Source organism: Colias philodice, chromosome 2, assembly GCF_061535455.1.
Source record: "Colias philodice isolate Cphi_HAF_F1 chromosome 2, ilColPhil1 Martin Lab GWU primary, whole genome shotgun sequence".
Classification (NCBI taxonomy): Eukaryota; Metazoa; Arthropoda; class Insecta; order Lepidoptera; family Pieridae; genus Colias; species Colias philodice.
Window position 1 is genome coordinate 3,728,206 of NC_143087.1, and position 26,824 is coordinate 3,755,029.

Genomic DNA, 26,824 nt, shown 5'->3' on the forward strand with positions numbered 1-26,824 from the left:
TCACGTCATGGGGGTTCTTTTTATAAATAAGTAGTTTTATTTATTTACTTATTCATTAAGTACCTACTTACATAATGACAAAAATAATCGTCTAAAAGAAGTCTAAGCGGCAAATTGCTAAACATGGTAAGTAGTTGTATACGTACCTAGTATATTATTATTAGTCTGTGATGGTAGGTAATTAATTTACATCTTTATTACTGTACAGCAAAAAATCATAGATCTTGAATAGAAAGGTATGACACAAACAGAATAAAAGAGAAACATTATGAAATAATTATTTTTATGTTTTCAACTTTTCAGTAAGTACCTAGTTCCAACATCAAAAATTTTAATCAAAGAAATTATTTAAGAAACAAACTACACACCTACTTCATATAATTTGTTAGATTATAATAAACTATAAAGTTAGAAAAATTATTGCAACGCTTTCAAAAATATTATATCTTAATTATAATAACGTCATTTTTATTTAAGTGGGGAAATCTTGCATATATATTATGTAGATAATAACGTCATTGACATTGCATTCGAAATACAAAATACACATGTTTAATTATTGCTGTTCATAGATGAAGTAATGAACTACTTTATAAGTTATAACTATAATCTATTAACATAAAATTAATGTTCTACAGACACATCGCATCTAAATAATTGTTAAATTAAATTTATATTATTGCCATCTTTTGTGCAATAGCAGAACTAATAAAAAAGTTATGGTCGATGTGTCGTTATTTCTTTTTTATCTCGTTTTATTTTTAGATTGATGGAATGAAAATAACAAAGCATTTTTATTTATTTGTTTATTATTTATCTTTTAATATTTATACGAAAACTTAAGCAGTTTGTATAAAAATCATTTAAAATTCGATACTAACGCCATCTGTACTTCACTAGTATAACTAACATACGAAAATGTTTTAATTCATTTAATATAGTTCTAAGTTTCGCCACGCATTACTGTGGCGCTGTATAATGCCAAGGCCAAGTTCAAATATCTGATTCTTATTATTAGATACTTATATTCTGATTTCCTTAGAGCATTAAACTAACTTTAATGCTCTGAGCTGATTTCTGATCAAAGATTTTTATATTTAAAAATATTATTCAACAAGGCGCAATACACTTCTTCTTATCGTTTACTAAATAATATAAAAATGATCCGTTAGAAAAATTATTTTCATCTTATTTTACAATTTCCGCACATTTATGTTCTTTATTCAAAATTGCAGAAAAAAAAGTTTTCAATTAGATATTACGCAATGAATCCTAACGATTAATTCTGAATTAATATAATTATTGGCGTGTCTGCTTGGAATTGGTAAAATAAATGCCTAACTACGATGAGTTAAATAAAGTGCAAAATTTCAAAAAGTAAAATTTCTGTAAGTATGTGAAAGAATTTGCCAGATTTGGTACTCTTATTCTCAGGTAATTAAGTGTGTTTTATTTATTACAACTTCAATAAAAAAATGACATTTTAAGTTCAAGCCTCAGCTGGTACTTTTGAATTCAGTGAATTTTTATTTATTTCAAGGAGTGTCAATTATTTTTATCCAAATATTAAGTATAAATTATATATACTTATCGACAAAAACAAAATATTTTATTAGTAACATGCTGTATATGTATAATGAATACCTACAGATTTTACATACCTATTTATAAATATTTTAACAATTCTCTCTCCATCTCCAATATCATTTTGAGATACATAGGTACTATTTTATAGTTACGAGCTTATATTCTGTAATTCATATATGTATTTTCTAAAGGCATCTATTACTTACACCATTTTGAGTCATATTTTAAATTTAACTGGTAATTCCAAAACTATTAAATAACAGTCGATTCCATCTCATTGTGGACTTGAACATAACGAGCGAGTAGATATGTTGGCTAAACGGGCTATTTCAGATGGAGTGGATTATAATATGTTAGTAGTTCTGTTGTTGATGTTTTATAGTTATTATTTCTTGTTATTTATTTTTATAATGTCTGCAACTCATTAACACACTTGTCATTTGAAGTAAAAGAGAAATATTAGTCAATATAATTTTGTTGCGAGATTATAATGCCAAGGGCGATATTATTTTAATAATTGCTGGTATAATATATGTCGTGGTCATATCGTAGATTTGATCATTTCATGATATGAGTGGCCATTTCACGAAATGGTCGCATATCGTGAAATGGCCAACATAGTTTGATCAGATCGTTAAATCGTCAACGTTTCACGATTTGGTCATCCACATTTGGCCAGATCGTATAAAATATAAAGAGTCCATAAAATATTAAAAAAATTCAGAATAACTATATTCTAAAAACTTGTTTAATGTCATTAAAGTTAGTGCCGCGGCAGCGGCCGGCGAATGCCAGAAGCGAATCGTTTTTGCAATAGAAAACAGTTAGGTTAGGTTAGGTTAGACTTTGATAAACAACGCACGAGCCGAGCGAGCAAAGCGAGCGTGCCGCGGCAGCGGCCGGCGAGTGCCAGAAGCGAATCGCTTTTTAAAAAACAAACAATTATAATAATATCGTAGTTAGTAGTTTCTTAAATTATTTTATTTAAGTCGCATTTTTTCTTAAATACATATAAGATATCCACATTTTCCATAGTACTCGTACCTCTTCGTCGTAAATTCTTTGCTATGACTTTCTTCATAATATTGTTATTAAGGACGCTGTCACAAATCTGCGTTACTCAAATTTAGGTATCTAACGACGTAACTTTGTTCGCGGCAATATCACGCTCACGTAAACATAGCGCATTCCATTTTATAGACCATCTTCATACTTGATATTATTTTTAATTTTTGATATTATGTATTTTTATTGAAATTGATTCCAGAAGATTACTATGAACTTTAAAAATTCATTTTGTTACTTTTATTAGTAGGTACGATCCTAATAAGTATGTTAGTATATTCAAATAACTTAAAAAAGTGTGACTATTTTACATCATTATTTCATTGAATAATAATCTATGAATTGTATACAATATCAAAGCTTTTTAAGAAATGTAGAATTATTATCATACATAATATGATGTTACCGGCACTGTATTAAATCCGGCATTGTATACAATTCTTAGTAAATGTATGTTATTCCGAAAAATAGTCGGAATGAAATAAATTATAGGTATTCGTCACATAACACATTACCTAGGATACTCTTAAATCTGAACTTTTCCTACGTAGCAAACACATTTGCAAGTGTGGGTAGTTTTTGGGGTAGCTATTAACCAATATGAGGTCAAAACTAAAATCCAAGATGGCGCCGACGAAAATTTTACATCTTTTCGTCATGGGTGTCATTTTCAAGGTTTTGGAGTAGCTCTTAACAAATATGAGGTCAAAACTAAAATCCAAGATGGCGCCGACGAAAATTTGACTTTTTTCGTGATGGGTGTCATTTTCATGGTTTTTGGGGTAGCTATTAACGAATATGAGGTTAAAACCAAAATCCAAGATGGCGCCGACGAAAATTTGACTTTTTTCGTGATGGGTGTCATTTTCATGGTTTTTGGGGTAGCTATTATCGAATATGAGGTTAAAACCAAAATCCAAGATGGCGCCGACGAAAATTTGACATCTTGTCGTCATAGGTGTAATTTTCTTAATAATAAAGAAGTAAACTAAAATAAAATAACAGATTTTCGTCGGCGCCATCTTGGATTATATGTTTGACCTCATATTGGTTAATAGCTACCCCAAAAACCATGAAAATGACACCCATGACGAAAAGATGTAAAATTTTCGTCGGCGCCATCTTGGATTTTATTTTTGACCTCATATTGGTTAATAGCTACCCCAAAAACCATGAAAATGACACCCATGACGAAAAGATGTCAAATTTTCATCGGCGCCATCTTGGATTTTAGTTCTGACCTCATATTGCGTAATATCCACCCCAAAAATCATGAAAATGACACCCATCACGGAAAGATGTAAAATTTTCGTCGGCGCCATCTTGGATTTTATTTTTGACCTCATATTGGTTAATAGCTACCCCAAAAACCATGAAAATGACACCCATGACGAAAAGATGTAAAATTTTCGTCGGCGCCATCTTGGATTTTAGTTTTGACCTCATATTGGTTAATAGCTACCCCAAAAACCATGAAAATGACACCCATGACGAAAAGATGTAAAATTTTCGTCGGCGCCATCTTGGATTTTAGTTTTGACCTCATATTGGTTAATAGCTACCCCAAAAACCATGAAAATGACACCCATGACGAAAAGATGTAAAATTTTCGTCGGCGCCATCTTGGATTTTAGTTTTGACCTCATATTAGTTAATAGCTACCCCAAAAACCATGAAAATGACACCCATGACGAAAAGATGTCAAATTTTTACCGGCGCCATCTTGGATTTTAGTTCTGACCTCATATTGCGTAATATCCACCCCAAAAACTATGAAAATGACACCCATCACGGAAAGATGTAAAATTTTCGTCGGCGCCATCTTGGATTTTATTTTTGACCTCATATTGGTTAATAGCTACCCCAAAAACCATGAAAATGATACCCATGACGAAAAGATGTAAAATTTTCGTCGGCGCCATCTTGGATTTTAGTTTTGACCTCATATTAGTTAATAGCTACCCCAAAAACCATGAAAATGACACCCATGATGAAAAGATGTAAAATTTTCGTCGGCGCCATCTTGGATTTTATTTTTGACCTCATATTGGTTAATAGCTACCCCAAAAACCATGAAAATGACACCCATGACGAAAAGATGTAAAATTTTCGTCGGCGCCATCTTGGATTTTAGTTTTGACCTCATATTAGTTAATAGCTACCCCAAAAACCATGAAAATGACACCCATGATGAAAAGATGTAAAATTTTCGTCGGCGCCATCTTGGATTTAAGTTTTGTCAAATTGCTTTACCCCACCAATCCGTTCAACAACCCATAAAAAAAGAGAATCTCAGTCAACATAATTTTTAAAACATAATTTTAAATTACAAATAACTGGAATATGAAACTTATACAGTTTACTCTTATAAAGTATCAAATATTTCAAATCACGAAAACGACAGTATACGCACAATAATCTTTTTCTAATTCGTTTTTATTTTTGGGACGAGGAGCGATACACCCGTCCTTCCAAGAGCGCTTCTGAGCGCGGTCTGACGACCCGCGAGAGCAAAATGTATGAAGAAATCGACAAGTATTTTTAATTTAGCTTATAATTGAAATAAAATTTTGATTTAGATACAAAAAAATTATCTCAATCTATAAAGGACTATATATCCCTCAATAATTTATAGGTAAGAATTTAGATTAGGCTTTTAATTTTCTTAAAAGTGTACCGTTTTAGACCCCATTTTTTTGCATTTTATGCGATCATTGTGCTGGGAAAATCGTATTTCAGTGACAATTTTGTATGACGTCGTACAATTTTTATAAGATGATCGTAGAACTGAATATATTATCTTTAAATTAAGATATTACTTTGTTCTCACGTGTAAGTGCTTTGAGTTAAAATTGTACCGTAAAATAGCGGTTTTTGTTGAAAAACTGTTATAGCACCCTTAAACGAATTATGAAGTTTTTAACTGCGAATAATTTAATTTTCGCCAGCGGCCGCCATCTTATCACATAAACACTGAACACAGAGCTTGCAGCGCCTCTACCAACGATTAATGTAACTATTTTACGATATGATCAAATAATTTTGATCATTTCATGAAAAAACCGTGCGTTAATTGGCCATATCGTGAAACGATTTCTTATCATTGATCTGCCCAAACCACATCATGATGTGGCCAAACTAAATTGGCCATTTCACGATATGCGACCATTTCGTGAAATGGCCACTCATATCATGAAATGATCAAATCTACGATATGACCACGACATATACATATTTCTTTTTAGTAAATGATATATGGCACATATTATTTTGCCTCATGCTAAGATATTTTTGAGTTTACACAATCACTGTTTTTATAATATGATCTGGTGAAAATGTAAGACAGGTTAGCATTGAAATAATGTTACTTTTTAAAGCTGAATTACTTTCTCACGGTGATATGCTTTTTAATTAAGACAAAGAAAAGTTCAAATATAAGTCTTATTTGTGTGTTCTATACGGCTGACCTACATTTGATAATCACACTTTAAAATTTTATTGTTCACTAGAGGTCCGCCCCGGCTTCGCCCGTGGTACATATTTCGCAATAAAAAGTAGCCTATGTCCTTTCTCGGATATCAAAATATCTCCGTACAAAATTTCATGCAAATTGGTTTAGTAGTTTAGGCGTGATTGAGTAACAGACAGACAGACAGAGTTACTTTCGCATTTATAATACATATTAGTATGGATTATTTTGTCTGTTGTCAATGTTCCTGTAAGCGAGAAACCTTATTAGTTATTACGTTCTGCTCATTTATAATTGAAATTTATTTCTTGAAATATTTGTGTTATGTAAAAAACGCTTGTCTTTCGCAACTTCAAATGTAAATTAATCTTAGTCTGAAGCATAAATATCAATCTAAATTGAGGTAAAATGAATTGAATTGAATTTTTATTTAATAACGTTTGTTATATTATATGTATTTGGTATAACTGCAACTTTTCAACATATTGGTAGAACTTTACTACATAGTATAAAACAAAGTCGCTTCCTCTGTCCCTATGTCCTTATGTATGCTTAAATCTTTAAAACTACGCAACGGATTTTGATGCGGTTTTTTAATAGATAGAGTGATTCAAGAGGAAGGTTTTAGTATATAATTTATTATGTTTTAGACAAAGCGGGCGAAGCCGCGGGCGGAAAGCTAGTTTTTGATAAGCAAATGTTTACCTACCATGAATGCGACGCTTAACAATGTATATATGTATATCAAAATTATAAAGATTTATAAAATAGATGTTGGCCGATTCTCAGACTTACCCGATATGCACAGAAAATTTCATGAGAATCGGTCCACCCGTTTCGGAGGAGTATGCAGACTAACATTGTGACACGAGAATTTTATATATAAGACTAGCGGTCCGCCCCGGCTTCGCCCGTGGTACATATGAAAAATAGATGTTGGCCGATTCTCAGACTTACCCGATATGCACAGAAAATTTCATGAGAATCGGTCCACCCGTTTCGGAGGAGTATGCAGACTAACATTGTGACACGAGAATTTTATATATAAGAAGAGAGAATTCAACGAATGGTAGAGCAGTGGAAAATACCAAAAGTTCAGTAATTGTTCCAATAAAATGTTGAAAGATTTTTTGGTTGCAACACATGACTGGGCAAAAAATAGCATTAAGTATGTATAAATTATTTCTTTGAAGGCTGCATAAATGTTATTTTTAAAACCTTGAATTTTCTCAATTTTCACAATCAAATTTTTATGACATTCAGGCACTGCATACTTGAAATGTTTTATGAAACACATAATTTTACTCAAAACAAAATAAGGGCCACTTATTTATTTCAACATATAAGTGGGTAATTACTTTATGTGTTGGTGGCATTCATTGTTCTCAATATTGTGTAAGTGTTGTACTCTTAACAAGTTTGAAATGGGTGCAATTTTCTTCTAGTCTATGGAAATTAAAAATTAACCGGTACACCAAAATCTGATACATAATTAGCGAGCTCAGGGAACGTATAGTTGGGTTATTCAAGAAGATCTGGTGAGGATTTTAGGAGACGGGGCCTGGTACGCTTCGAGCAAGTATCAAGTGATGAAACTACCTATTTGAAATCAGCCGAATGAAGGCTTCCGTTCTCTGGGCGTACGCATATTTTACCGAGGCTGAAGATTCAGGAGATTAGATATTGAATTTAAATTTTTAAAAGTGAAAGTTAAGCAATATTGTTTATGGATATTAAAATTAATTTATTATGTTCATAGCCTTTTTTTCTAAATTGGCAACCAAAGTTTATCGTAATGGTTATGGTGATGCATTTCATATAAAATGTTAGGTTGCGAAAGAGATTGCATTTTTTGTAATAAATCTTACCATATAGAGAAATAAATTGCTTTTTATCTATTCATATTCAACGAAAACTGGCTCATGATAATTGAATTGCGACCCCGGTTTCAGAAAAAGAAAAATAAATTTATTTAAGTTATCTTTAGATTCGTTTTTATTTATATTCTTTGTAGAAAGAAATACTGATTTAGGCACTGGAGCTTTATAAGGCTTTAACTTACGTAATACGTTGATAAATAAATTGCAGCCAAATATATTATGTGAAGTGAAAAACTGTAGCAATTATAAGTGAAAATGATTGTGTATAAAATTTTAAAACAGCTGCAATTGATTAATTCATTTATGGATTTAACATACAAATTAAAAAGTAATAAAATCATCATAAAAAAATAAGGTAATTTTTTTGTTTATGTACCGACATTTACAAAAATGAGTCAAAAATAAGGTAAAGCTTTTGTTTGGTTTTTACATCGATTAATTAATTTAATTTATTATAATACATTAATTTTAATATCGATTGATGAGATGAAAAAAAACCAACGAAGAACATAAGAAGTGCAAAACGTTGAGTAAGTAATTACTAATTACTTTTTAAGCTTATGATTTTTTTGTTTTCAGCACATTTTTCATGTGAAAAATCTTGCAGAAAAAAATACATTTTATACGCAAAGGCTCGGATGTCCATAGTTGTCTATCATAAACTATAAAGGCAATAGAGACCTTTAAATATAAAATAAACTATGTTGCCAACTATTTTATTGCAATAGTTAAGAATTAGATAACTGATAGATATACATTAATATAAATTTTATGAGATTCAACGTTCAGTATTTCTGAATGATTCTACTAAATACATCAAAATATTTTATTTCTATTGGATTTTAATTAGTATTATAAAAATAATATTTTAATTTTCTTTCGAAGTCAATTTATTGCCAGGCAAATGGATAATAGCATTTTTGTATTATGTAGACACCCACGCCATATAATAAATTAAAATAACATGTATTTTGAAATTCTTCAGATTCTATACTAGTATATATATATATATATATAGGACGTAGGCATCCGCTAAGAAAGGATTTCCCGAAATTCTTGCGGGAACGGGGAAAAACGGGGATGCACGTACAAAGTCGTAGGCGGAAGCTAGTGTATTATAAAGCTGAAGAGTTTGTTTGTTTGAACGCGCATCGCACGCGCATTAATCTCAGGAACTACTCATCCGATTGAAAAAAAAATATTTTGGTGTTAGATAGCCAATTTATCTAGAAAGGCTATATATCATCACGCTTAGACCAACAGGAGCGGAGCAATGCGAGTGAAACTAGGGGAACAGCTAATAAATTATAAACTGTATTATTGAATGTTTGACAATTTTGACCATGAACCTCCTCCTTCTTCTGTTAACAATTTTTGTTTATTGGCGGAGCTAAAACTTTTCATATGGTAACCAGGATTTAACTTCTAGGCATAGGTTTAAGATAGTCATATAATTTTTAACCCCCGTATAAATACTTAACTATAGGTACTCAATAATAATTTTAATACATTACTTTACATAACTATTCTCAGTTAATATTCGACAAACAATCGATATTTTGCACGCCTCATAAGCGAAGCGTTGAGGTGGGTACTACTGTCACTTCCCCCCCATCAGTTCCAAGCCTTGTCGTGGCCGGGGGGGCTCAGTAGCTTGGAGTGCACTTGTGTACTCTGAGTGAAGCTAATTGGACGCGGAGGGGCTGAAAGGCCGGTCTGTCGTCTGACGACACGATTGGTTCGACGGCCAGGGATCCATATAGCTGGCTGGCTGGCTTGAAGGCCGGCTGGCCGGGCTGGCTGGAACCGGCTGGTCACACCGGCTGCCTCGCTGGCTGGCTAGGGGGCCGGCTGGCAGGCTGGCTGAAACCGGCTGTCCCACCGGTTGGCTGGCTGGCTGCTTTGAGCCGCGGCGGCTGGCTGGCTTGCTGTCACCGGCTGGTTGTCCGGCTGGCTGGCTGGCTGGCTGGATGGCTGGCTAGCTGGCTAGGATCCTCCGGGGGGCCAGGATTGGCTCAGGTGCCGTTGTGGTACGGCGAGGTATGGCGGCTAGTGGTCGCGGCCTGGCAATTTGGCTGGGCAAAATGGGGTTGGAAGGTCGATCGGGGCTCGTTTGGGTCTCGTTCCGACCGACTGGCAGGGGGCTGCGCTTTGCGGCGGTGGATGGCGGCCAGAGGCCGCGCGCGTTGTTTTTTGTTGGTAGTCTAACTACCAACAAAACAGGGGGCGGGATCCCGACGCGTCACTTTTGTGACACGCGGTGACTCCTGTAGGTGGGAGTAGGGCGGCGGCTGTCCTGCGACAGCCGTCTGCCAACTCGTAATCCGGTCCGTGGGGCCGGACCGAGGGCCGCCACCTCTGGTGTGAGGTGGGGGCTGCGAGGGAAACCTCTATAAAAGTGCGCCGGAGGGTCCTTCGACGCGTGAATCACGTTTCAGAGGGCCTTTCGGCGCGCGCCCTTCGGCCGGTCGGTGCTGGGGTCGAGGGTTTGGGGAACGCCGATGATGGAACGGGGAACAATCCATCATCGGCGAGCGGGTGGCGTGAGCTCGTGTACAGCTTGCGCCGCCCCGGGGTGGGCATTTGGTGGAGGGCCTGGAAACGGGCAAGTGGCGGAGGGCCTGGAAACGGGCAACTGCTGGGCGGGACATGCGGAAGATTGCAAATGTGTACCCGCATCCCGTCTAAAGCAGCGCGTTGTACACGGTGGGGTTTTGGTCGGTAGGAATCCGACATAACCCACGGCTCCTTCCCCGGGAGCCGTGGGTATCTTAGGCAAGATTTCCCCACTTGAAAAAAAAAAAAAAAGGGTACTACTGTCACTTCGCGCAAAACATCTGATTTTTCAAACTTAAAATGTCTTTATGTATCATACATTGCACTTGTAAGATAATACATACACACACATATTAAGAAAAAACACTATTTTTAACGTTCATGATATTTTTGATGTCATTTTTGTTATTTAAACTAGTTAAAAAACAGTTTAAAAAAGTTCTGTCTTGGACGTCCGTGTGTCTGTATGTGCGGATCCTTTTTCTTGTTAACACGATAGCGACCGAAATACTTTACTAATCGAGTCTTTTTTTTTCTCTTACGCTTGAGTATGCTCAGGAATAGAACCCTTTCATTTTTCAGGGTCTGATTCGATGTGGTTTAATTGTTATTAAATAAACAAAAATAATAATTAATAAATATTTATTAAAAAAAAATTATGAGGCGTGCACTTTTGGATTTTCCAAATTATTCTTTTTTATTGTCAATCAAGCTGTCATTTGATTTTTTACCCTTAACAATGAAAACGTTCATGACATGTTCAATAAAAATTACGGTGCTCTTTTTGTTTTAGGCCAAACCGTACCGTACGTTGTTTTTGCTTAATTTATTTAAATATGGACAAAAAGTTGAACAGTGGGTAAAGCCCAAATATACCTACATAGTAGGTACATACCAAAACGGATGAGAGAGGTAGTAATATAAAATATGAGTGCAATACGTTACAAGGTTAATGAACATTAAAGTAATGAAGGGAATATGGTATGAAAATATTTTGTTGAATTTGAATATTATTTGTTGACAAATGTCAACAAGATTTCATAGAATTGGGGCTGATTTTTCAATCCTTGAATAAAACATATTCGTCGAATAACGTATTAATTATTTAACTACCAAAATGTATTCTAAATGATTGCCCGTATTTGATAGTTGACAGGTGGCACTTCAATATTATCGTGTAATATTTTATTGTAAGTTTTTATCCAAGGATTGTAAAATCGGCCCTTAAAGGAATAAGAAAATAAAATTATGGTAATAATATTCACTCAAGGTTAAATCTTATTCACTGCGAAAATTTTGAAAAAAGAAATGTACAAATAAGTATGCAGTGTAAGTAATAAGTAAGTAACTCCTGTAAACTTTTCACTTAGGTCATAAGTCATAACTCATAACTCGCGGTTGATAAATCAATGCAATTCAATCGTATCTATTCTTTCTTTGTATTTAATTTTTATTTTATTGCGGAAACGCATCATTCCATATACCTACTCGGAGGAGGAGTACAATTTAAAATGTCTATACAAGATATATAACACACCTCTACTATAAATAGAATATTGAATAATGTACTTAGATTTGCTACCACAAACACAATATTTATTTACTGTTTTCTGAGTCTGAACAGAATATGTTGGTATAGGTTCAATATTGACTGAATAGTGTATATGCTAATTGAGGGCGAGTGTGTGTGAATTATACGAGGCTGATACATTGAAGAACTAAGAAGTAATGCGCCGGAGTCCTATTCACAGTGCTTTTTGCGACGCCGCGGTGAGCGCGCGTAGCGTGTATTTTTTACAGGGGTAAGTTTTTGAAAGTATATGTCTGAATTTACACTGAAACTCGGAGTTATTTATACTTTTGTGTGATTGGATTAGATGGCGTTCAGTGAGTGGAAAAATAAATACAATTAACATTATGCCGACCGGCAAAATTATTTTCTTTTACGCGGATTTTTTTTTTAAGTATTGTTTGATGTAATTCTAATATTTATTAAGTAATAGCATGGTAATAGTAAAGAATACACAATAGTATGTTACAGTAAGTTTACAAGTCCATCGCTCTAGTTTCAATTTTGCGATAACGTTCACAACAATGTACTTTTGTGCAAGTGCAAATTGTGAAGTTCCTTTGTTTTCATAAATAGATAACTGATCTGTAATTCACGTGGAAATGTTGATCGTTTTGTATACCTACAGTATAATGTACCTATTTTTATTTTTAAGGCTATTTTTAAATAATGTTACATTTAAAAATAACTAAGGAAAATAGTTTTTCACCAAAATTTAGTTTCTTTGGTTACACGGAAATTAAATACCTACCTACTTACCAATCAAAATAAAACATTCTAATTTTGGTTTTGATATTTTTTATTGATCTAACAACATTTCGATGTACGTACCTACTGAAATTACTTAATGCCTTTCTTTTGCAATTTTAGCATGTTCTTAAAATATAATAGGTACCTTGGTATAGTTTCTGATACTCATAAAAAAATTGATATAAAAAATGCTTATTAGCTAGAGTTTTGCGTATCATAAAAACTATAATCTAATTAAGTTTTCATAACATAATTTTTATATACATTTCGTTATTCATTAAAAAAGAAGATAATTATTTAAAGATAGATGAGTCAACCGCGAAAAAAGCTCCGGCTCATCACCTCCCTCATAACCATCAGTACATTAAAATAATAAAAAAGAAATGCATGCTTAATGCTTTTTACGGAGAGATGTGATATGCAATAAATATACGAACGCGAGTGGGCATTGGTCATTGGTCGAGTGGGTGACCTTGGCTGCCGGCGCACGTGTTGACTCTGTAGGGCTGCGTCATTCCTTTGTTTATTTTTATCGAGTTACAGTAAGGTTGGGTCGCCTAAGATCGGACGCATATGCCGAAAATTTTATACGTACTGTATTTTTTATTTTATTTCTCATGATTCGATGTCGTTTTTCTGTTGCGGTCAACTGTAAATTGATGACAATAAAATATTGTTTAACCCCTAATTTTTTGGTTTGCGTAGATGCTATCTATCTAAGCAAATTTAGAGCCTAAAAAGCAGACTTTTTTCGACTTACCATAGTGAAGAAAATAACAGTTCGGCCGAAGATCGGACTATGTAGTATCTTTACTTCTATGCGTTTAATAATAATGTTAACATTAGGAAAACATCCGGACTTACGTCCATACATTGAGCATCAATGATTGAGTCAGGAAATTCCTCAAAAAATTTGACAAAGAAGTTTTTTTTTTATTGCGTTTTTTTAGTCCGGTCTTCCCTCCTCATCCTAATTAAGTTTTCAAACTTTTATCCTCCGTGTTCTAGGACTAAATAATGAAAATGTACCTAAGGTCTGATAGTCATAGCGTCATTGGATAGTTAAATATATTAAAAGTTAATAATTATTGCGCATTATTGCATAAGGCGCAGTCAAGAGCTAAACTTCGATCCGATCTTCGGCATTGGGAGGGAAGATCGGATCTTGGGTTGTGAACGTCCTAGGCGTAATCAAAGTATAGGAAAGAGGATTCGCTAATTCTGCCCCAAAATAATTAATTACATTATTTCAATGAAAGTACTCTCCACAATGAGCCATCAAAATTTTGTAGGTAAGATCGGATCAACGATTTTGGCCACAAAATACACTTTTTCTGCTGAATCACCTGTGTACACGTCCCGTCTGGTCGCTGGCCGGCCGCAGAGTGAAGAGAGGGGCAGAACAAAATGGCGGATCTAGTAGTGTTGGTAGCAGTAGAGAATATTGCCTAGTTTGCGAGTTATTCCATGCATCCGATCTTATGTCACATCCGATCTTAGGCGACCCAACCTTATATTTACAAACATGATTTACAAGTTACAACCAGGAATTTTTACACTGCGGAATTTAGTTTTTGTACACACATAGTTTGATCATCATGTTCATGTTCATAGTATAACAGTCAATTGTTAGCTGACGTATTTTTTGACCAGGTTATTTAACAATTTCTGTTAAAATATGATACCTACTTTGATTAATATTTTGATTATTAAATTGAAAAATTATCTTTAGTATATAGTTTGTACGAAATGTCGAACATTTACATATAGGTAATACGAGTATTGTATGTTACTAGTATAATTAATATTTATACATAATAACATAAAGTACTTAACTAACTTTATTGATTTTATTTGGAAATATAGGAGCTGCCAACCCTATCGTTTTCATAAGTCTGCATAACTGTCGTAATAGCTTTGAACATGAAATATTATTTACTTACAGGGTCAGATCTTTAATCACATACTCTAATATATCACAACTCCTAATACTCGTACTAATGCATCACATCCGAACATGATGATAATTTAGCTTCAATATACAACGACCAAACTTAGTAATAATTCATAATATTAAACCCTAGCACTAACACATAAATATTTCTCTTGCATCTAGTAAATTTAGATTTCTAGCCCAGAGTTGTATTCTACGCTATTTTAGGAACATGACCTATGCATATTTTAATAATTTAAAGCTAATTATTATTTAATGGACCAATTGTGAGGAATTGTCTTATTTAGATATTAACATTTAACAGTATGCTTTATTTATACGTGCATGTATTGATTGCGTTTATTAATAAAGTATCTACAAAGTTACATTAAAATGCATTAATAGACATTAATAGACATGGTGCACATCCGATTGCAAATGATTTAATCGTCTATTAATTCATTTGCATGTGTTACTTTTTGATCTTTGACCTTTTTTTGTAAAACATGTATAAATAAAGTGGGAACACTGCATTAACCAAGTATGCAAATTTATTATAATGTAATGTTTTAATTTTTTGCCTTTCAATCTCATATTATTTAATTTTAATGTATGATCAGCAGTTTCTAGTACTCCTCTTTTATTTATTCAATATAATATTATATTCAATTGTTATCAGATGGGTGAAGTCCTTCTGTATATAATTTTTCGTTTATTTCATGTCATATCATATCCATAATCCCAGGGAATGTTTGGAGATGCAGTGCGATTTATTGATATATTCAGCAAGTCTTGATTCAGTAACGGCCAAGGGTAACCAGTTTGTTGACTGCGCACGATTCCTGAGAGTCGTCAAAAAGTCGAGGTTGGAATGAAATGATAAATGCATCCAAAGCTTGACCTTGCAATACGTCGGGAATTATTCTTATTCAACATAAAGTTCATGAAGAATATTTACCAAATATTATTATTTGCCGATGTTTGTAAATGATAAATTGCATTTGCGAGATAATCATTATTTTCAAAGATTACTTATATATTATAATTAAATAATTAATAAAAAACTGAAAACTGAAAAGGAAAAAGCTGCATAACAAAAGTCAGCCAAGACGAATTAATAATTCATTAATGACAGTTGTTATGCTTCTAAAAAAGCATCTTCAGACAAAAAATGCACAGTAAAATTGGTAATTGAGCAATTAAAGTTTTATGTTACAAGAATATCTACAGATATCTATCTCTATTTTAACAATTATTTATACAGAGGAATAGATGCTTCAGGAATTTAAGTTGTTTATATATTTTTATTTCGTTTACATAGCTTATTTTAAATATTTTTAGAGGCGATAAGATAAGTAAAATAAAAAGAAAGAATATTGCTCCAAACGGCACAAACTTTTCTTTTTACGTTCTTTACTCGTTCATATAATAATGTAATGTTCGTGGTAAATTATTATAGCATTGAGAATTGAAAGCTCCAATGTCTATATTTCAAAATTTGGTGGAACCTTTATGTTATTCGGCTTGTAAATTTTATTTTGGTTCCATAAATGTATCACAATACATCGTGATATTTGAATCCTTTCACGACAATGGTGAATACGGGCCTTCACCTTTCATTCTGACCGGTTTTATTTTGCAATCCGCTAAATGTAGATCGGTTTCCAAGAAGAGTCCTTTGAATAACAAAAAGGCAAACTCCTTAAATTCAAGGAGATTTAATTAGAGACCCAATAAACTTTACAAGCTGTTCATATTTTAGATGCTGACTGCTGACGCGTAGCGAATTATCATCTTATTACTTATATTATATGCAATTGAACACTATATAAATTGTTTCAGATTAGAATAAAATATGAATAAATATCCGAATGCTAGCAAGCTTTAATTTGTCCATATTTTACTGTATTATACGTTAATTGTTATCTATTATCGTTAAGAAATAATGAAAGAAACACTTATTTTACGCATAAGTTCAAGTACAAAAATTATTTATTCCACGGTCAAATACAATATTTCCAAACAAACTACTTATTTTCTAATGTTAAATATGTAAATTAAACATAATATTTTTAACTTTACAAATTTGAGGTCACTTAAGTTTATATGATTGGCTTAGAAGTAAGAAGGCCAAGTACTACATAATTACCAATAACTTCATCCGTTCCCTTGCATCATTTTTATCAGTGTATCTATAACAGTGTTATATTACAAAGAATCTGATTAACTGGAAGGATAATTAGAAATCCTATAGCCAAATTACATAGTGATAAAGTAGATGTGTATTTCGTTACACGATTACTGAAATCTACGTCACAAATGATTTGGACATTTTCCTTTGTTCACTGTGACGGGTCCGACAATTACTACTTGATGTAGAAGACACTTTATGTACGTAAGAGAATGGTAGAAAAAAGAATATAAAGAAAAAAGTGTTGCAAAATTATAATTGAACAACTACCAATACTTGAATAGCTAAAATTTATCATCTAGGGAATAATTTTTCGAGATCATTTTATTACTTCCAATAGTACCCCAACGTCATTCCGAATCGAAATTTGAGAAAATATCTATATTTATAAAAAAAAATATCTAAATACAAAGTTTTGAGATTGACTTTGAGTTTATTATTTAAAGAACACTTAAAAATTGACATATAGGCCTCTAAAGGGCAACAACACTTGCCCAGCGATGTTATTAAAGGTAGTTTTAATAATCCCAAGGTGATCCAGCCAGCATTTGGTGAACTATCAAGTAACCAATAGAGCACTCTTATAGAATTGCCTTGAACTAGCTAAATTTTATAATTTAAAAATAGTCCTTATAGGCTGTATAGCAAATGAAAAAAGGGATTCCGTTGTAGATTTTTAACGGATTTTTTTTGACAATTGATATGCCTCATGAAAATTTCGCAGACGGTAATTACCAGAAAGTGTAAAAACTATGAAATTAGCATAACTAGGTACTTCAATAAAAGTAGTAACAGTTTGAGTGACATAGAAACAATACTACTAAGAACATTTGATATATAGGACTACCTCTTCAGTGATAAAAGTTATTATCTTACGAATAAGTATGAAGAAGTTTACAATTTTTATGTGGATATGGATAAGGAACAAGTTATACCACGAGTTTCTAACGTTTAGCATAAAGACATTAACCATTCGCAAAATATTGCAGGAAAGCAGTCTCCTAAGTCCTAATGCAACGTGACTAGTTGGGCTTGTTCACATTTCAGTCTGCTTTCACGCCTTTCCCTTTCTGACCCTATCGATAAATTGAGCAGATAGCTCCACCTCCCGCTTTCTTATAAGGGATAGGTTTAATACTTCCTACCTTTTATAAATTGATAAGTCAAAACTATACAAGCAGACTTGTTAAATCCAAGTTGCGGTGTAATTAAAGGTGTAATTGAGACATCTTATTAATTTATATCAAGTAATATAAAATAAAAATAATATCATTTAAATATTTTAATCTCACTTTATTGAGTGGAACGGCGTACTTATTTCAGCATTAAATATTAGCTAATTATATTTAATTAATGAAATGAAAAAAAAAAATCTAATTTATATGCTTGCGAGCTGTCTCTATATCTGTTCTTTATATTTTATTCGGTCTTACTTAGTTGTACCCACATTCAGTAAGACTATAATCATTATTAATGAATTAATAACAAGATATGATTATTATGACCCATATAAAAAAAAAACATTAAATTCGTATGTATTCGTAAGAAACAGCTGTAAAAACAAGTGAACGTATTTAAAGCTGCTGACGGAAAGCTGTTATAGGTGCCAATTAAATTCTCTAACTTACAAAATAATTTGTACAATAATGTCCCGATAATCGTGTATTGGAAATTTTTATAAATGGACCTTTCTGGTGAAGGTAATTAGTAAAATATTACATGGGATTATGATGGATTTATCACGAATATATTAGAGAAAGTACGTTTTTATATCGCTATAAAAATGGAAATATCAGTTATTTTTTGTGGTTATCTATTATTATCTAGCGATTATATAGTAGTGAATGGATATCGTGATTAAAATATTGTTTTTTTCAATTTTGTATTGTGCGCCCGCTTCATTTAAACCACGTTATGTAATTAGCGCAATATATAATCTCGGACTATAAAAATAAAAAGTTATGAGTAATACGGTAAGTAAATTAGACATAATTATACCATACGATCCATTTATAGTTTTTAATGTATCTACTTGAACAATCGAATTAAAATTTTCACGTTTTTACGTGAGGAAGCGATTAAAAACTTTTACTTTACCCATATATTTCAATTCAACAATAGTTTGATATTTCTATTATGAAAATGGATTTGTATAATATTTAAGCAAGTAGATATTTTGTACTATAATATTTTTTCTGTTTATTTATACAGACAATGAATGATAAAAGTGTTAAGATGTCATATTTATAAAAAAATTTGCAAATTAAAAAAAAAGCTTCGTTAAATAATATCTACTACATATATTGTAATGAATTGTGTAATTTGTTGTAATTGACTGAATTAATGTACATATTGTAATAATTTTCAGTCAATATAGTTAGAAATATTTAATATTTATCTAAAATACGATTTTCATATTACTATTTTGTTGCATCACAATAATTTACATAGGTATTCTATATAGTATAATCAATAAAGTTCTTTATTATCCAAGAAATCATAAGTTTGCCTGAATTATGTGTAATCATAGACAATTATTATCACTGTACATAAGTTCGACTTTATATGTTGCTGATTTTGTGACTTCATATCTAAGTATAGGTACTCAACATTTTTCCTTATTGCTAAATCCGTGTAATATAATTTATGATACATCCTAACGAAAAATATAAAAAAGTTAACCATTTACTCCATGAGCACATAAGTATTGATTTCATGATTGACGTTGTTGACGTCACTTCAATTTGGTTTAATTATTTTACTGCCCATACTTGGGCGACCTTTGACTTTTAAATTGTAACTGATATGCACACATAATACTCTCTTTTCATTATATTTGCTTTGATGATATATTTTTGTTGGAGTATTATTTATTGTGCCTACGCTAAAAGGATTGTTACACTTTGAAATTAAATTATTCATCCAAACGTATTATTAGATGAATCAACAAAGGTTATATTGATACTAGCTGTGCCGCGCGATTTCACCCGCGGACATACCTACCGGCAAAGCAATTATTTTTATAGCTTATGTGTAATTCTGGTAAATAGGCTACATCTCTAACCAAGTACCATCAAAATCTGTTAAATGGTTTTCGCGTGAAAAATTAAAAAACATACATCGATACATACGTTCTTACAAACTTTTGAATTTATAATATTACTGGGACCAGTAGCATATAGACAGCAATATTAAAATAGTGTAAACCCTAAATTATGGATAGGTATGTAGTAGGTATGATTATAAAATTATATTGCTAATTAATATGAAATATATTTTGTTCAAGGTAACCATGCCGACCCCGGACTACAGTATCGAGTTGGAGCTCGGTGAACCACCACCGGAGCTGCTGGAGTACGCGCGGAAAGAATGCGGCGAAGACCCCAACACACGCTTGCAAGCTATTTATGAATTAAGAGAAATGATATATGGTAATGATATTTAAAATAACTAGCTTTCCGCCCGCGGCTTCGCTCGCAAAGTTCAAATGGTTTATATCACTATCTAGTCTTCTATCTCCAGACACAAATTTAAAATAATAACAGAATTGCTCCGTTGCGAGATTAAAAAATTAAAAAAAAAAAAAACAAACAAAACCACACATTCGAATTTATAAAATAAGTAAGGATTATTAAAAAAAATATGCTGGCATAGTAAATTCTTCTTTCTACTAAAAAACTTCAAATTTGTAAAACATAATAATGAAACTCTATACACTGGACGTGACTCTGACGACCATGGGAATAGAAATGAAATCAATTCGAATTGTTTTGCTATCGGTGCCAAGGCGAATCGTTTTGGTTAGATGATAGGGGGTATCAAAGAGGCACGTGTAACTCCAGCGACACTAACTAATTTAAAAATAAACTCAACAATGGAAGTAACCTTAAAATGAAAATTAATTTCTAATAACCTTTCTATTATATTTACTGATAGAAATTTTACTAACGACTTTGAAAACAATATTATTAGACAAAGATGTGACATATTATAAACTAGAGGTCTGCCCCGGCTTCGCCCGTGGTACATATTTCGCAATAAAAGGTAGCCTTTGTCCTTTCTCGGGTATCAAAATATCTCCATACCAAATTTCATGCAAATTGGTTCAGTAGTTTAGGCGTGATTGAGTAACAGACAGACAGACAGAGTTACTTTCGCATTTATAATATTAGTATGGATATGACATAAAGAACCAAAGAATAGGTAAGGATCGATTGAATAATTAAGTACATTATGTTGTTACTTGGTAATGAGATAAAATTACGATAAACAGTGTAATTATTCGAGGACGTTCCAGTTTCGTACGATCTTGACCATTATCATAATTTTTATAAAATTGATCGCCTTTTGGCACCGATTACAGGTAGATACTAATTATATAATACATATAAAGTATAATTTTCTTTTAAAATATGTAGATAGTAATGAATTATTTAATTACAAGGCGCTATTTAATATTCTGTGGGAGAATTCAAATCATAGTCTTACTTTATTATAAAGTTTATGATCTGACTTTAGTCTAGATATTGTTTTTTACTAAAAATTATTATTTAAAATTATTATCAGCGACCCGCTCCAGCTCACTCGGTGTCCTCGAGGTGTGAGAACGAACGCTTGCGTTTATTTTCAAGCTCGTTATTTTAAATTTTACCTAATTTGATATTATATGTTTAAAAGGATTATCGTAACCTCAAAATGAATAAATTACACGATCTGCTTAAAAATGCCGAGACTTTAGTCAATCTTGCTTGTCCAGTTCTTACGAAAAAGAGTGCAATATAATGTATTCATTAGTTACGTTTCTATTTCAGAAAGAGGAGAATGCACGCCTCATCGTATGGATGACGAATTTTTAACTCGATTTCTAAGAGCCCGCAATTTTATACCACAAAGAGCGCATAGATTGGTAAATATAAAATATAACTGGAATTTAAACTTTAATATAAAACCTGCATAGGAATTTGCTTTCAAAGGAGTTTTAAAGGTACGTAAAGCTGGCGATGAAAAATTAGCGAAATTAAAAAAAAACAACACCAGAATTTGTTGCTTATTTGTTGCTAATTAGTTGCTATAATGACGATTTTGTTGCTCAACCCGTTCGCTGAAAATCAGCAACAGTTCTAGCTTAACGTTAAGGTAGCGTGAAGAAATCGGAAAAAGGGATGGATCGTTGCAAAAATGCAGGTGAATTTGTTGCTAATTTGTTGCTGCATAAAAACAGTGAAAATTTTGAATTTTTTTCATTGGCGCCAAAAATAACACTGGCCACGTCAACTTAATTGTCGATTTTCGGTAGTGAAACATAAAAAAAAAATTTGTTGCTCCTCACATCGTTCACTGGCACAGTGTGCAGAGCCAGCAACAAAATAGAAACCGGAAGTAGAGTTAATTTTGAAACCGGTGTGCTAGAAAATCGTCCACGCCAGCTTAACTGTCGGTTTTCGGTAGTAAAACATAAAAAAAAAATTTGTTGCTCCTCACATCGTTCACTGGCACAGTGTGCAGAGCCAGCAACAAAATAGAAACCGGAAGTAGAGTTAATTTTGAAACCGGTTTGCTAGAAAATCGTCCACGCCAGCTTATCTGTCGATTTTCGGTAGTGAAACATAAAAAAAAATTTGTTGCTCCTCACATCGTTCACTGGCACAGTGTGCAGAGCCAGCAACAAAATAGAAACCGGAAGTAGAGTTAATTTTGAAACCGGTTTGCTAGAAAATCGTCCACGCCAGCTTCACTGTCGATTTTCGGTAGTGAAACATAAAAAAAAAATTTGTTGCTCCTCACATCGTTCACTGGCACAGTGTGCAGAGCCAGCAACAAAATAGAAACCGGAAGTAGAGTTAATTTTGAAACCGGTTTGCTAGAAAATCGTCCACGCCAGCTTAACTGTCGATTTTCGGTAGTGAAACATAAAATAAAAATTTGTTGCTCCTCACATCGATCACTGGCACAATGTACAGAGCCAGCAACAAAATAGAAACCGGAAGTAGAGTTAATTTTGAAACCGGTTTGCTAGAAAATCGTCCACGCCAGCTTAACTGTCGATTTTCGGTAGTAAAACATAAAAAAAAAATTTGTTGCTCCTCACATCGTTCACTGGCACAGTGTGCAGAGCCAGCAACAAAATAGAAACCGGAAGTAGAGTTAATTTTGAAACCGGTTTGCTAGAAAATCGTCCACGCCAGCTTAACTGTCGATTTTCGGTAGTGAAACATAAAAAAAAAATTTGTTGCTCCTCACATCGTTCACTGGCACAGTGTGCAGAGCCAGCAACAAAATAGAAACCGAAAGTAGAGTTAATTTTGAAACCGGTTTGCTAGAAAATCGTCCACGCCAGCTTAACTGTCGATTTTCGGTAGTGAAACATAAAAAAAAAATTTGTTGCTCCTCACATCGTTCACTGGCACAGTGTGCAGAGCCAGCAACAAAATAGAAACCGGAAGTAGAGTTAATTTTGAAACCGGTTTGCTAGAAAATCATCCACGCCAGCTTATCAGTCGATTTTCGGTAGTGAAACGTAAAAAAAAAATTTGTTGCTCCTCACATCGTTCACTGGCATAGTGTGCAGAGCCAGCAACAAAATAGAAACCGGAAGTAGAGTTAATTTTGAAACCGGTTTGCTAGAAAATCATCCACGCCAGCTTATCTGTCGATTTTCGGTAGTGAAACATAAAAAAAAAATTTGTTGCTCCTCACATCGTTCACTGGCATAGTGTGCAGAGCCAGCAACAAAATAGAAACCGGAAGTAGAGTTAATTTTGAAACCGGTTTGCTAGAAAATCGTCCACGCCAGCTCAACTGTCGATTTTCGGTAGTGAAACATAAAAAAAAATGTTGCTCCTCACATCGTTCACTGGCACAGTGTGCAGAGCCAGCAACAAAATAGAAACCGGAAGTAGAGTTAATTTTGAAACCGGTTTGCTAGAAAATCGTCCACGCCAGCTCAACTGTCCATTTTCGGTAGTGAAACATAAAAAAAAAATTTGTTGCTCCTCACATCGTTCACTGGCACAGTGTGCAGAGCCAGCAACAAAATAGAAACCGGAAGTAGAGTTAATTTTGAAACCGGTTTGCTAGAAAATCTTCCACGCCAGCTTAACTGTCGATTTTCGGTAGTGAAACATAAAAAAAAAATTTGTTGCTCCTCACATCGTTCACTGGCACAGTGTGCAGAGCCAGCAACAAAATAGAAACCGGAAGTAGAGTTAATTTTGAAACCGGTGTGCTAGAAAATCGTCCACGCCAGCTTAACTGTCGGTTTTCGGTAGTGAAACATAAAAAAAAAATTGTTGCTCCTCACATCGTTCACTGACACAGTGTACAGAGCCAGCAACAAAATAGAAATCGGAAGTAGAGTTAATAAATTGACGAATTTCTAGCAAACCGGTTTCAAAATTAACTCTACTTCCGGTTTCTATTTTGTTGCTGGCTCTGTACACTGTGCCAGTGAACGATGTGAGGAGCAACAAATTTTTTTTTATGTTTAACTACCGAAAATCGACAGTTAAGCTGGCGTGGACGAATTTCTAGCAAACCGGTTTCAAAATTAACTCTACTTCCGTTTTCTATTTTGTTGCTGGCTCTGTACACTGTGCCAGTGAACGATGTGAGGAGCAACAAATTTTTTTTTATGTTTCACTACCGAAAATCGACAGTTGAGCTGGCGTGGACGATTTTCTAGCTAACTGGTTTCAAAATTAACTCTACTTCCGGTTTCTATTTTGTTGCTGGCTCTGCACACTGTGCCAGTGAACGATGTGAGGAGCAACAAATTTTTTTTTTATGTTTCACTACCGAAAATCGACAGTTAAGCTGGCGTGGACGATTTTCTACCAAACCAGTTTCAAAATTAACTCTACTTCCGGTTTCTATTTTGTTGCTGGCTCTGTACACTGTGCCAGTGAACGATGTGAGGAGCAACAAATTTTTTTTTATGTTTCACTACCGAAAATCGACAATTAAGTTGACGTGGCCAGTGTTATTTTTGGCGCCAATGAAAAAAATTCAAAATTTTCACTGTTTTTATGCAGCAACAAATTAGCAACAAATTCACCTGCATTTTTGCAACGATCCATCCCTTTTTCCGATTTCTTCACGCTACCTTAACGTTAAGCTAGAACTGTTGCTGATTTTCAGCGAACGGGTTGAGCAACAAAATCGTCATTATAGCAACTAATTAGCAACAAATAAGCAACAAATTCTGGTGTTGTTTTTTTTTAATTTCGCTAATTTTTCATCGCCAGCTTTACGTACCTGAGTTTTAAGTAGCTTATTTACTTAGAAATCTGCGTTAATTAATTATTAGACATTTGAAGCGAAATACAAAATAAATAACTAAGTTGCAGTGAAGATATTTTCAAGAAAAATTTTTAATTAATTTTTATTTTTGTAGATCGTCAATTATTATAACTTCAAAGAGGAAAACCCTGAGTTGTTCGAAAACATATATCCATTAGATTTAAGGAAAATTGGTGATTCTCATGTCATATCTGTACCACCATATCGTGATCAGGATGGCAGAAGACTTCTGTTGTTCAGAATTGGTAAGTGTTAAGTTAGTGTTTCAATTTTATTATGAAAATAATAATAATAATAAGGATTATTGAATTACATAATTTGTTATTGAAAATTATCAACAATGCAATTCAATTTAGTTAAATATATGATAAAGAATATTTGATAACGATAAACGTACGAAAAAATCATATGTATCAACCTTTTTTGGAACGCTTGAAACTAAACGAAATACTAATATAATCAATCATTTTTTTAGGATGTTGGGATGCAAAAACGATACCAGTAGACGATTTATTCAAAGCAACCATATTCGCATTGGAAATTGGAGTCCTAGAAGTTCGCACTCAAATCCTGGGCGGAGTGGCTCTGTTTGATTTGGAAGATATTGGCCTACAACATGCTTGGCAAATAACTCCCTCCGTTGCGTCTAAGATCGTCAAATTATTGGTGGTAATTATTTTTTGTTTAATTATGAACTGCATTTTTTGTTTTCGTTTGTACTATAATTGCATGAAGTCGATTTTGTTTTATATAAGAGAAAAAATATGCGAAAAAAAAACGTTCAAGTCAACTGTCCCTCTGATATTATTAACTGAAAAACTATTTCCCCAAAAATATGTGCTTTTCCACCTACCAGTATATTTACTAAGATAAATTCTCAAGTATTAATAACATGTTTCAGTCGAGCTTCCCAGCGACCACATACGCGATACACATCATCAACCACTCGTGGGTGTTCGACAAAATGTACAACATCTTCAAGCCGTTCCTCACCGCGGACATGCGTTCTAGAATATTCTTCCACGGCTATGACGTCACATCTCTCCACAAGCATATTAGACCGGAGTACTTACCAGAGAGATATGGGGGAGTGTGGCCAGACTTCAGTTATACTGGCTGGTTGGAATCTTTGAGACATAACTATACAATTGCTAAAGAAACTATTTCATGCGGTTACAAGTTTCGCGCTGAAGAACTCGGCTCTGAAGTTGTGAGTCGACTCAAGGAAGAAGGCGTTGAACTTTCTTGAGTTAGATACAGCCTTGTATTTCTGGATTTTGTTCAAGTCGTTATTTTTATTATAATGCCGATTGCAGGGTAATTAACTTAATGATATTTTATTATATTGTTATAGTAATTTGCCTAATGTGAGCTTTGTTGTAAGGAGTATTTGACAAATGAATAGAAATATCAGAAACACAATACACGAAAATTTCTTTGTCATACTAATAATTCATTAAATAATTCTTATGAAATTGTTAGTATGAAATATTATTTAAGACAATTTTATGACTGTAGTAGAATA

General features: G+C 33.3%; 1 protein-coding gene across 2 annotated transcripts; it reads left to right on the forward strand.

Moving 5' to 3' along the window:
- Window positions 1-12,277: 12,277 nt before the first annotated feature.
- LOC149490281 (alpha-tocopherol transfer protein-like) lies at window positions 12,278-26,549 on the forward strand. Of its 2 annotated transcripts, none has more exons than XM_089702377.1 (6): window positions 12,278-12,359; window positions 20,288-20,432; window positions 21,813-21,907; window positions 25,394-25,544; window positions 25,775-25,968; window positions 26,201-26,549. In XM_089702377.1, the coding sequence occupies exons 2-6, from the start codon at window positions 20,294-20,296 to the stop codon at window positions 26,546-26,548; spliced, it is 927 nt and encodes a 308-aa protein (XP_089558503.1). In that variant the 5' UTR covers window positions 12,278-12,359; window positions 20,288-20,293; the 3' UTR covers window position 26,549. The 2 variants fall into 2 exon arrangements, with proteins under 2 accessions (XP_089558503.1, XP_089558494.1); XM_089702368.1 differs by lacking the exon at window positions 12,278-12,359 and adding an exon at window positions 18,948-18,974.
- The last annotated feature ends 275 nt before the right edge of the window (window positions 26,550-26,824 follow it).

Coding starts and splice junctions, on each gene's coding strand:
- LOC149490281 (XM_089702368.1), top strand. Junction 21,908..25,393: donor CACAAAGAGCGCATAGATTG/GTAAATATAAAA, acceptor TTATTTTTGTAG/ATCGTCAATTATTATAACTT. Junction 25,545..25,774: donor ACTTCTGTTGTTCAGAATTG/GTAAGTGTTAAG, acceptor TCATTTTTTTAG/GATGTTGGGATGCAAAAACG.